At 29.8% G+C, this 13,992-nt stretch overlaps 1 protein-coding gene across 1 annotated transcript in view; it reads left to right on the plus strand.

Moving 5' to 3' along the window:
• Window positions 1–13,992, plus strand: part of Abcd3 (ATP binding cassette subfamily D member Pmp70) — a 166,556-nt gene that overhangs the window by 107,802 nt on the left and 44,762 nt on the right. The window contains exons 3-5 of the mRNA XM_075379646.1: window positions 2,495–2,682; window positions 5,453–5,522; window positions 12,859–12,885. Of these exons, the coding sequence (XP_075235761.1) occupies window positions 2,495–2,682; window positions 5,453–5,522; window positions 12,859–12,885 (285 nt within the window). The remainder of the gene's footprint in view (window positions 1–2,494; window positions 2,683–5,452; window positions 5,523–12,858; window positions 12,886–13,992) is intronic.

Consider the following 13,992-nt stretch of genomic DNA (forward strand, 5'->3'; position numbering starts at 1 on the left):
TTTGTTTACATCAAAAATTAATTTAAATGTCAGGAAAAGATTTTTAAAAGTATACGTTTGGATATTTCATTTAAACCAATTGAAATGAAAAAAATCAGTGTTGCCAACTTGTTTACCGTAGGTCTAAAGTTATTATACTACCTAGACACATCTATTTTCTTTTTTTAACATTTTCTTCTAAGTTTTCGTCGGTTTTGTTGTTAATAAAAGTCGACGTGTTTAAAATTTTATTTGTTTTCTGTTGACATTATTTACATCAAACTTCTTATAATTAAATTTTCTACAATTTACGTTTAAAAAAACGTATGATTTATTGCTAATTTAACAAAGTTATTGTACGTCAAACCTAAAAAAAAATGTGTTTTTTGACCCTATTTTTGGCGTTTTACACGGGATATCTTAGAAACTAAGAGAGATACAGTTCTGGGACCTATTTGTTTCGATTTCCCAGCTCAAAAACCATAAGAAACAATTAAATTTGCACCTTAATTGACTTTCCCAGAATTTCAGAAAGCCTTAATTTACCCGGAGGAACTGAAACTCGGGCGAAATCTTTCAGTCTATATAACTCGCTAACGAAGCGTTTTATATGAACTTGTTTATATGAACTTTTTTCTTATTTTTAGCTTCTAGAATGAGATGTCAAAGTATTGCCCTATCCTCCTGAATCATTCTGTATATTTATGCATTATAAATTTTGATGTGTAAACAATACCATATTGCTTTTCTGTAAGATTATTTCCTTTCCTGATCTTCCTACTTATTTTTAAACAGGTGATATAAGATTTAATTTTATTTTAATTTCCAAATAACGATGTCGTAAGTGTACAACCATGCTCTAGATATAGGTTGTTATTCTTCTCTTTACTTCTTTATAGATCTCTTTCATGACTTTTATAAATAATGAAAATGAGAGTATATAAGGTTGAATAAGTTCATTACACCACAACAAAACTTTCAGTTCATCTCCCTCCATTTTGGGCCATATTGGGATTTCACAATTTTTTTTGTCTTGTCTATAATTTCTAAGAATATTTCTTTTTTTAGGGAATTATAAGGCTTTACCAATGATCATTTCAGTCATAGTGATTATTATGTAGACAGGAGGAGTTCCTGTGCTGGTTCATAGATAATCCCTGTATCACGTACCAAGGATCTAGTAGTTCTTCAGTTATTAGTATCCTCAGCATGGAAAACCTAGTAGATATCAGCAGAACTATACCCAAAGAATCGATAACTGGAAGGATTGAATCAAAAGGGATCTAAGAAAGAATAATCTGACCACCATCTGTGTAGGTAGCTAAGTTGCTTAGAATCCTCTTTTCTTCTTTGTGGTGTCCATTTTTTCCTTCTGGGGATACTAAAAGTGATTTTTTTTTCCATATTAAAGCACGTGATTTATATTAAGCTTCTTTATATTTTATCAATCTTGGTATAGTTGTTCAAATCTTTTCAAAATCTACTTTTACTATTTAGTGAAAATGCCATAAAATATAGTCAAAAAATGTCATATAGTTTTAAAAAAATCAGTAAGTAATATGCCTTGAAGATGCAGTAAATAATAGGCTTGAGTTGCAGTACCATTAACAAGATTTAATTTTTTTAGATGATTTGAGCATTAACCCATCATATAACCTTCCTCTGTGGATGCCAAGATTGCCATCATTTAGCCAAATACTCTGGTTTTAGATGCCAGGGTTTTGCCTTTTCATGCTCTACCACCCTCTTATATAACAACAACCCATATGCTATGTTGCATCCTTGAGGTCAAGCCAATCATTCATGGAAGTAGTATTTATTGGCAGAGATGATCAACTATATACATAGAGAGCTTTGTCATATTCAACAGAAAACACTGTAGTTTTTAACCGGCATTTAACGGTGAGACTTATTTGACATCAAGTCCTGTGCTGGTGTCTTTTACCGGTCTTTGATACCCTCGGAAAGTAAGTACCGAATACTTTTTCCAAATATGGACACTTGAGAGTTTTGATCGTCTCTGCTCCCGTGCACACTGATATGATACCAGTTTAGAAGAAGAAGTTTACAGTTGTTTTTTATATTAAAGTATTCAAGACAGTTGAAGGACTTTCAGATTATGAAATGGGTCTTTTATCTTGTTTTTGAAAGTAAGAAATGTAAAACCAGTCAAGTTTCTGATAAGTTTACGATGCAAATGCAACAAGCGATGATTGGTGAGATACAAACCAAAAAGAACTATTTTACTGCTGCTCAAACATAAGAATTCATCGTGTAATGTGACTGGAAACAAATGGATTATTTCCTTAGAGCCCAGTCTTTCAATTGGTCTTACATTTGAAGTGGTTCCTTGTCGGTATGATAATTTAATAATAGTGTTATTTAAAACTAATCTCCATTTATCATTAAAAAAATGTAATGGTACTTAATTTCTGATCGTGTCTTGTATAGTAGTTAGAATTTTTTTTCTTGTCTATCTCTATTTATTATGTTTTATTTGTTTTTTCTGTTTCAGAAAACAACCTCAAAAACAAAAGCTCAAGTCGATGTAGTATTTTTTAAACAAATTAAGCATATCTTGGGTTTAGCAGTTAAAGGAGTATTTACGCCAGAGGCTGGCTTTTTGATGCTTGTAGCGGGTTCATTAGTTGCTCGATCGTTTTGTGATATTTGGATGATTGGAAATCATACTGCTACTGAAAAGTATGTATTATTTTTTTTTTATCTCTAATATTTATATATAAAACCGTGTTTTAATTATTAATACAATTAAGTTTCATGTCTCTCTCTCTTTTTTTTTTCTCTCCCTTGCTTTCTTTATTTCTTTCTCCACCCTCTGTTCAGGTATTTGTTTAGTATTTATTTAAATAAAAGAATTTTTTCATTTGAAAGTGTTTAAAGTCTTATGCTAACCTTTAAAGGTTTTACTTTTTTGACTTTATCAAAAATATCATCGACCATGACAAAAATTAGTTTTTAAAAATAATCCCTTCGCTTCAAGTATTTTTAGATGAATATATGTTTCATTGTACTGCTAACACAAAAATCATAGTTGTCAGCTTCTAAAAGATTTATGAGCTGTTTCAGATTCAAATAATTCACGGAAAGAAAAAATGTAGATCACTTAAATAATTTTTGCATATGATTGCGTGCTTTATGAAACATCTGTTAAAGACAGTTTAATAAAATGAGTTGTTAATAAAATACTATTGTTGTTAATCATTGAACAGTGTATTGTTATAAAAGTCATCAAATATGAAATTGTCACTGTGAGGATGTTATAATGGTATACTTTTTTCTTTGTACTTGTTGCATACCATGTTGATGTATAGAATGTCAATGAAGTAAAGCTCATATTACCTCCTCGGATAATTGGTATTTTACAGTTTGCCCCAATCTCATTGATTAGTCTGTACATTACATAACATTTTGACTAAGATTGAAACTGGCACATATAACTGCTAGTTTGATTACACAATCAAAATTGTGTTTGCCAAAATTTAAGGACATTTAGAACATTAAAAAGAAGGATTTAGGATATTAAAATAACAAAAATGTTGATGCCTCATTTTCCCTTTGTTCAGAATTTTTACTTTTTCAATAAAACTTTATATCTTAAGAACGTATCGAGATGTAATGAAATTTGAAGTTAATGTATTTGACGAGGTCTTCTGTAAAATAAATAGCAGCCGTTTAAATTTTTTAATCATTAATAGCTCCGTAAACACTTCTATTAAGCGTCTTCTCCTTGGCGAAGGTTGGCGGTCCATGTAGCCAGCTCTGAACGTGATGTAGCATGCACTTTCTTCAACATGCAGTTGTACCATCGTCAAATATCCTTCAACCAAGAATTCTGCCGCCTCCTAACAGATCTTTTACCTTGTACCTCCCTTCAATTGTGAGTTGTAACAACTGGTATCTCTTGCCTCTCATAATGTTAAAAAATGTAATATAATGATAAATATCACATAATGTAAATACTTCATTGAATTGTATTGAATCTTTTATTGGGAACTAAATGGCACCTTGTACATTCAAGTCCATTATAATTTCAAATCCATGATAAATAGTTGAATAAACTGGATCATAAAAATTGTATGCAGTCTGATAATTTTGTGCTTGTTTTCACTTCCTTCACAAACTCAATTAAGAATAATTTTGTTATTATTAATAATAAATGAACAGTCTTGTCAGTAAACTTGAATTATTTTTTTTTTTTACAAAACTAAAGTCTGTATCTTAACCGATTGAAATATTTTAATGAAATTTTATGTAATTATTCCTGACAATTTCTTTTGCTAAATAAATAAGTTTGAAAATTTAAAAATGGCAGCCATTTATATTTTTCAATCAATTAGTTCTTTAAATATTAGTTTCGTCGAATTATGTTTATTGCATAAAACATTAAACCTTTTATTGCAAATGAATTTAATACCTCATTGTTCAAATTTGTTCCTAAATAGCTAAGATACGGCTGTTATAAAGTACATCGCAAAACTTTTACAGTCTAGTTATTAATTTTGTGCTTGTTTTCACTTCCTTCATGAATTGAATTCAAAATAATTAATAATAATCTTTATTATTAGTAATAATAGAAAAGTACAAAATTGTCAGACTGCATAATTTTTGCTATACATTTTAACAGTTTCAGCTACTTATTAACCAATTTGAACAATTTAGATGACATTTTTTTCACAATAAAAGATTTAACATTTATCTAATAAAACATAATTTTATAAAATTAATATTTATGGAATATTAATGTTGAAACATCTAAATAGCCGCCATTTTGGAATTTTCAAACTTATTTATTTTGTAACAGATATTGTCAGGCACAATTACATTAAATTTCATTAAAATACCTCAATCCATTCTTAAGATATAAATTTTTATTGAAAAAACACAAAATGGCAAAGAGAGGGATGGATACTGAAGTGAGTTAGGGCATTTGTTCTCCACATGAACTTTTTATTCTGATGTTCTGAATGAGTCCCTTAAGTTTGGTTAGCGCACCGGGCTGATCTAGTGGTTAACTCGTCATCGCAAATCAGCTGATTATGAAGTCGAAAGTTCTGAGGTTCAAATCCTAGTAAAGTTACTTTTATATGGATTTGAATACTAGATCTTGGATACTGATGTTCTTTGGCGGTTGGGTTTCAATTAACCACACTTCTCAGGAGTTGTTGACCCGTGACTGTACAAGACTACACTTCATTCACATTCATCCTCTGAAGTAATACCATATGGTGGTTCTGGAGGCTAAACAGAAAAAGAGAAACGGAAAGTACATTCTGTTTGTACTGCTGTTTGTTAAATTTATTTTATGTATATTTATCATTATATCTGTTCGCAAAATTATGTAATTTATAATTTTTTTTGTTTAAATGTTATATAGGGTACTGTATTCATACGATATTAAAAACCAATCTTATACATATGATACAAATTAATTAATTTTTTCCTTGTTTTTCAGTTCAATTGTTACCATGGACAGAAGTTTGTTTAAAAAACATATGTTGGAGTTTTTAATCGCAATGCCTGTGGTAGGTAATATTTTTTTTATTTTTGTTTTTTTTTATTTTAATAAATCATTGTAGTTTGTAGTTGTGACTTTTCGGTACTGTTATTATTTTTTTAAAGAAAATTATTCATAAAAAAAACCAAAAATAAATAGTATTTTTTTTTGTTGATGTATATAATTTTTCTGGGGAAAAAGATTAATAATTATTTTATAAACAAACACTTTTTGATAAAATATAATGTAGAGAAATAATAAAAACAGATTTAAAAAAAGCCGATAAATCTGGCAGGATAAACCTACAACTTTGTGATCATTTGAAGTACTGGCAACCGATTTGGGTAGTCATATCTCCATCAAACAAATCTATTACAAAATTGCTATGTGGCGATCACTGTTGTATGTTTTGGTAAACACGTCAACCGATTCATTGTGTTGCAGAACAACCGAGTAATGTGTAGAGTCGTGTATTAATTCAATAAAACCTCTACTCAGATCAGTTGTGTGTGCATGCGTGCGCACGCATGTGTTTGTGTCGGTGACTTCGATCTTTTTTTTTTTTTTTGTCTTCAGTCATTTGACTGGTTTGATGCAGCTCTCCAAGATTCCCTATCTAGTGCTAGTCGTTTCATTTTGTTATATCCTCTACATCCTACATCCCTAACAATTTGTTTTACATATTCCAAACGTGGCCTGCCTACACAATTTTTTCCTTCTACCTGTCCTTCCAATATTAAAGCGACTATTCCAGGATGCCTTAGTATGTGGCCTATAAGTCTGTCTCTTCTTTTAACTACATTTTTCCAAATGCTTCTTTCTTCATCTATTTGCCGCAATACCTCTTCATTTGTCACTTTATCCACCCATCTGATTTTTAACATTCTCCTATAGCACCACATTTCAAAAGCTTCTAATCTTTTCTTCTCAGATACTCCGATCGTCCAAGTTTCACTTCCATATAAAGCGACACTCCAAACATACACTTTCAAAAATCTTTTCCTGACATTTAAATTAATTTTTGATGTAAACAAATTATATTTCTTACTGAAGGCACGTTTAGCTTGTGCTATTCGGCATTTTATATCGCTCCTGCTTCGTCCATCTTTAGTAATTTTACTTCCCGAATAACAAAATTCTTCTACCTCCATAATCTTTTCTCCTCCTATTTTCACATTCAGTGGTCCATCTTTGTTATTTCTACTGCATTTCATTACTTTTGTTTTGTTCTTGTTTATTTTCATGCGATAGTTCTTGCGTAGGACTTCATCTATGCCGTTCATTGTTTCTTCTAAATCCTTTTTACTCTCGGCTAGAATTACTATATCATCAGCAAATCGTAGCATCTTTATCTTTTCACCTTGTAATGTTACTCCGAATCTAAATAGTTCTTTAACATCATTAACTGCTAGTTCCATGTAAAGATTAAAAAGTAACGGAGATAGGGAACATCCTTGTCGGACTCCCTTTCTTATTAGGGCTTCTTTCTTATGTTCTTCAATTGTTATTGGTGTTGTTTGGTTCCTGTACATGTTAGCAATTGTTCTTCTATCTCTGTATTTGAACCCTAATTTTTTTTAAATGCTGAACATTTTATTCCAATCTACGTTATCGAAAGCCTTTTCTAGGTCTATAAACGCCAAGTATGTTGGTTTGTTTTTCTTTAATCTTCCTTCTACTATTAATCTGAGGCCTAAAATTGCTTCCCTTGTCCCTATACTTTTCCTGAAACCAAATTGGTCTTCTCCTAACACTTCTTCCACTCTCCTCTCAATTCTTCTGTATAAAATTTTAGTTAAGATTTTTGATGCATGACTAGTTAAACTAATTGTTCTATATTCTTCACATTTATCTGCCCCTGCTTTCTTTGGTATCATAACTATAACACTTTTTTTGAAGTCGGACGGAAATTCCCCTTTTTCATAAATATTACACACCAGTTTGTGTAATCTATCAATCGCTTCCTCACCTGCACTGCGCAGTAATTCTACAGGTATTCCGTCTATTCCAGGAGCCTTTCTGCCATTTAAATCTTTTAATGCTCTCTTAAATTCAGATCTCAGTATTGTTTCTCCCATTTCATCCTCCTCAACTTCCTCTTCTTCCTCTATAACACCATTTTCTAATTCATTTCCTCCGTATAACTCTTCAATATATTCACCCATCTATCGACTTTACCTTTCGTATTATATACTGGTGTACCATTTTTGTTTAACACATTATTAGATTTTAATTTATGTACCCCAAAATTTTCCTTAACTTTCCTGTATGCTCCGTCTATTTTACCAATGTTCATTTCTCTTTCCACTTCTGAACACTTTTCTTTAATCCACTCTTCTTTCGCCAGTTTGCACTTCCTATTTATAGCATTTCTTAATTGATGACTTCGATCATAAGAAGCTATACTGAAGGGTATTAATCACTAACAAAAGAGGATTAACAAATCCTTATATAAAGGATCTTGTTATATCCTTATATAAAGAATTAACAAGATGTTTTTAGGTATTCATTTTCAATTTGCTGCCAAATTCAGAGTTTAAATTAGAATTTTAAAAATTATTTTTTTTTTTTTTTAGTTACACCTCAAACCGTTATCTTTACGGACAAAACTGCTGGCTGGATTTTTTCCAATAGCCATTTTTTAAACTCTAAACCAGAATTTATAGCTTTGATTCTGTTTCTTATTTATATTTTTTGATCATATTATATAGTAGTATATTAATTAAACCCATCTTTCATAATATTGTTAGGTTTAACATTATGTTTTACATTTCCAATAATGTGAATTTTTCTCTAATCTAAGAGCCCTGTTCATATTAACTCAGATTAGATAGACTCTACCGTCTGTTATAACTTTTGAGATAGTAACTTGATATATTTGTCTCGCTTTAGTCTAGTGTTAAGAATAATACATACCATTTTAATAGGTTTACCATTATTTTGGCTCAGAGAAAAATCATCATCTGGTCTTCTGCCCAGCGGTCTGTTATGCCACCGCTGTTTCCATCCCCCTTCATCATTCTCTTACCCTTGTAGTTTCCAATCTACACCTCATCTATTAACTTTACCCTTCTTCTTCCTCGCTTCCTTTCTCCTTCTACTAAGTCTTCCGATGCGGTCGTCAAAATTCTACTTCCTCTAACCACATGTCATAACCGGTTACCTTTTCTTTTTCTTCTTTAGTCCAGTTCATTAACTCCTCATTTTATCTGTCCATCTTAATTTTTCCATCCTTGTCTATATCCGCATCTCAAAAGCCTCAGTATAATACTACTGTATTTTACTGAAGGATATTATACTTATCTGGATATCAAGTCATATGCTTGCAATAAAATTCAATTTTAGTTATACCTTTACGACGAAAAGACTGGGAATTAAAATCCAATTTGACAATCGGTTTATGAAATATATTTTATGGTATTGAAAAATATAATTTGTTAATAGTGTATCTTTGTAATTCTTAAGAAATTCAGTTCAGATTATTGGAAACTTACCTAGTAAGACTATAATTTTAGTTTGTTTCTACAGAAGACTTAAGAATATTTTTCATAAATGACATTTATAAAATCATAAAGGCTTATAAAACAGAAGAAGGCGTACATAACGTGCCTTCTGTTGTTTTATGAAATATATTTTTAAGCCGAGCTATATTTATTATGAAGAAAAAACCTTTAAAAATAATTAATGGAGCTTTTTGTATAGATCAGTAAACCGCTGTTTATAAATCAAAAAATTTTGATCATTGGTTTTAGCTTATATTTACATAAATTTAATTAGATATAAAAAATTTAAATATTATTAAATTCATTAGAATGAGCAGTCATAATTTTAAGAAGCAAGTTTAAGAAGTAAGCATGATTTTTTGAAATCAATTAGAGAATAACAAGAAGTCTTTTGGATCGTGAGCGTTAAGTTTTTTATTTTGCTTCATTTGAGGTCTTGAGTTTTAAAAATTATTTATAATTGTTTTGCAATTCTTCTTTATTAATCTACCATGTGACCAATTGTGTTTTTCAATTATGGTTCTAAACCAATACATAATTCATTTTATAATGTCTCTAAAAAAATTTTAATTTTTTTTTTTTTTAGAAAATGTGATTTTCCTTTTGTGTTTTAATTAGTTTTTTGTTGATTGTACAAAAAAATATTTATTTGTAGCATAATGCATAATGAATTACTATATTACACTATTAGAATATTACTGTAATCATCATTATTGTTTGCTATATTTCTGTACTATTATGTTCTCTTCATAAGTTGGTTTTTATTAATTAAAAATTAACATTTAATTTTTGTTTTTTATTTATTTTTTTAACAATAACAACAACAGATTGATGCCCTATAACAGCTGCCGATGGATGAGAATGAATTTTTATAACTTATAAAATAAATCCCACACCTGACAGAAGACTCAAACACAGAACCTTCAGATAAAAAGCACTACCACTCTGCCACCTAATATTATTACAGTCATCATGAATTTTCTTTACATACAAAGCAAGAACAAGAATAAACGTTTATTTAAATAAACTTGGGAAATAAAACACTCTAAAAGTGTCTACAAATAAATTAAATCATAATTAATTATTTGTAAGTGCTTTCTTGCTTTTTAAGTTTATCTTTCTTACATCTAAATCAGTTTATAAAGTTATAGAATTCTGCCCTTTATTTTTACTTTTCCTTGCTAAATAGTTATAGCATATAACTTTACAAATATTGTACAGATGTGGCAATGAATCGAATCATTTTAAAAACATTGTTAAGAGTAATTATTAGTTTTATTTGATTTTAACAATTATGAATATAACATGAAACCAGATAGAAACTAGATATGAAACCATTTACAGATGACCTTTACCTTTTGCAGATGACTGCTATTTCACCTTACATACTCAGTAAGTCTCTTGCTAAAGTAACCTGTTATTCTTTGCAAAATCTCTAGGGGAATTCTAAAGTTTTTAGGAGCCCAGTGCCAGAAATTTTGCTTGTTAACAAATTCTGTCAAATTAAATTGAGCCTCATCGCTCATCAATAAATTGTTAACCTTTCATTAATTAACTGCAGTAAAGTTTGACAGAAATTTACCCTGTTTTCATAGTCATGTTCCTGTATTTAAAGAATTATTTGAATCTTTTACAGGTGAAATTTGAGGTTGTGTAAAATTTGACAATGCCTCTCTCTCAGTTGCGATATTCTCAGATGTACATACCGTTTTTGAACTACCATCTTTCTTGTTTAGCGTAGAACCAGTCGCCTCAAAGTTTTGAACCCAAGTCTTGATGGCATGAGCCGATGGATCAGCAAGATTGTGATAAATTAAGTAATGTTTTTGAAATTCATGCTGAGTAATTACTTCACTATCACCAGTTTTTTAAAACACTTCCATAGCAAAGGCGCATTGTTCTCTCCATTCCACTGCTCCATTGTAATTAAACGCTTTTCAGTAAGCTACAAAATGGTAATAGCGGTTTCATCCCTACTCAACTCTTATCTTTGAAAAAACAGTTTTGCAAAATCACTTGATTCATTGTCGCTCCTGTATATAAAGAAAAGTATGCTAATCAGATAAAATTTTATATGTTGAGATTTTTAGAGATTTAACATTTATGACCCTTCTCTTCTAACCAAAAATATAATTTTAAAGTTGAAAAGTTCTGAATGTGTGATTTTGATGTCACCAGACTTTATAGATCGTTTCATATTAAATTTTAATGATTATTTTCTTTTATATATGGGACATTAATGCAGTTTAATTTTGCTTATAATGATGAAGGGAGAGTAAATAGGTCTTATGAGTCTTATATTTCCGAATTTTATTCAAAGGGTAAATAAATTTTTTCATGTAATTTAATAATGTTTATTAGGTAGATGATGACATAGTAATTCTAGCTGAGAGTAAAAAAGATTTAGAAGAAACAATGAACGGCATGCATGAAGTCCTACGCAGAACTACCGCATGTAAATCAATAAGAACAAAATGAAAGTAATGAAATGTAGTAGAAATAATATAGATGAACTACTGAATATAAAAATAGGAAGAGAAAAGATTACGGAGGTAGAAGAATTTCGGTATTTGGGAAGTAGAATTACTAAAGATGGACGAAGCAGTAGCAATATAAAATGCTGAATAGCACAGGCGAAACGAGCCTTCAGTCAGAAATATAATTCGTTTACATCAAAAATTAATTTAAATGTCAGGAAAAGATTTTTGAAAGTATATGTGTGGAGCGTTGCTTTATATGGAAGTGAAACTTGGACAATTGAAGTACCTGAAAAGAAAAGACTAGAAGCTTTTGAAATGTGATGCTATAGAAGAATGTTAAAAATCAGATCGGTGGATAAAGCGACAAATGAAGAGGTGTTGCAGCAAATAGATGAATAAAGAAGCATTTGGAAAAATATAGTTAAAAGAAGAGACAGAGTTATAAGCCACATATTAAGGTATCCTGGAATAATCGCTTTAATATTGAAGAGACAGGTAGAAGGGAAAAATTGTGCAGGCAGGCAACGTTTGAAATATGTAAAACAAATTATTAGGGATCTATTAGGGATGCAGGGAATATACCTAAATGAAACGAATGGAACTAGGTAGGGAATCTCAGAGAACTGCATCACACCAGTCAAATGACTGAAGACAAAAAAAATAATTAGGTAACTAATATACTTTCTGATTGTGTTTTGTATTATTCATCTCCCAATAAATGGGTGGAATAAAATCACTTTTTTCTTTATCACTTTTGGACTCAGAAGCTATCAAAAGCCTAATTTTTTTTATATCGATTGTTTTGTTTTGTATATTCAGAATGGATTAACTAATTTTTATGAATTTCATTCAATGATTTCTATATGTAAGGCATTGATGCCCTCTAATATTTATTACAATTGTTCAAGAGGAGGAGGTAGATTCACAGTAGGTCTAGTATCTGAAACTATTCCTGAAAGAGTGAAATAATGTTTTTTGTATAATTCTTTACTTGTAGATTTGCATATGTTAATGTTTCATTTAATTTGCTTCTTAAATAGTAGTCTGTCGAGAACAATGCCCCCATTATCAAGATGCTAACTCTTTACCAGTTATTTTCAAAGGTTTATATTGTATTTTATGGAGTAAGTAAATTTTTTCTGGATTTATATCTCTCTAAAAGAAAATTATTTTATTAAATATTAATATGTATATTATTACTTTAAATATTTTTTACGGATATATAATGTAAACAGATTTTGTATTTATTGCTTTGTGACCTATTTTTTTTTTTTAGTAATTTATTATAAAGTTATTGATGTCATAATATGATATAAGTGTCATTCTTTATCATTTATTTGCCGCTAAAGTTATTGATTGATTTATTTTCTTTTTTTTTCAGATATCTCTTGTAAATAATGTATTAAAGGTATGTATTTTTATCTTCATTTTTTCTATTAAATCTCTTAATTTTGTAAGTGACTTTCAATGTATTATACATTCTAGTTTATCTATTTAAATGTGTATATAAACATTTTCAGAGCATCCCAGGATGTATTGGGGCCAAACTTTCTCACTTCATTTTTCATCTGCCTATATTTTGTTTTCTAAATAAAAATGTTTATCTTATAAACCAACAGAGGTAGATAATTTAATGAAATTTTGTATATATGTACCTAACAACATCTTTATAAAATAAATATGTTTGATAATTTTACCTTTAAAAACTAAAAAGGTGGTGGCCATTTAATTTTTTTAATAATTAATAACTTTGTAAATATTACTTATCAAATTATATATTAAACTTTTCATTGTGAACAAAATGACCATCTCGTTTGTTCAGGTCAATCGATAAACAGCTGATATCGTTAAACTGGATCGCAAAATTTATATGCAGTCTGACAATTTTGTATCTGTTCTCATTCCCTTCTCTAATTAAATTAGAAATAATTAAAAATTCTATTTTTAGCGGTACTTTCTTTTTCTGTTTAGCCTCCGGAATCACTGTAAGGTATTAGTTCAGAGGATGAATGAGGATGATATGTATAAATGTAAATGATGTGTAGACTTGTACAGTCTCGACCATTCCTGAGATGTGTGGTTAATTGAGACCCAACTACCAAAGAACACCAGTATCCATGATCTAGTATTCAAATCCGTATAAAAGTAACTGCCTTTTCTTGGATTTGAAACTTAGAACTCTCGGCTTCAAAATCAGCTGATGTGTGATGATGAGTTAACCACCCACAAGACTACCCTAGCAAGCTAATTTTAGTAGTATTAGAACAATCATATCAGTAAACTTTCTTTTTTATAAAAGTATGAAAAAATAATTTTGGTGCAGTAAAGGAAAGCTGATGTAAGAGCTAAGAATAACAAGAAACAGGACACCAGTATATAGTTCACCAGTAGCAGTCGGTATCAGATTCTGGTAGCCAGCTTATATACTAAAGAAACAGTAGTTTCTCTGATATTACAACCACCTTCTCGAAGATTCAGTCTTTTCTTTGAACACTCAGTTTTTTTTTCATAGTTC

Source organism: Lycorma delicatula, chromosome 12, assembly GCF_047948215.1.
Source record: "Lycorma delicatula isolate Av1 chromosome 12, ASM4794821v1, whole genome shotgun sequence".
Taxonomy (NCBI): domain Eukaryota; kingdom Metazoa; phylum Arthropoda; class Insecta; order Hemiptera; family Fulgoridae; genus Lycorma; species Lycorma delicatula.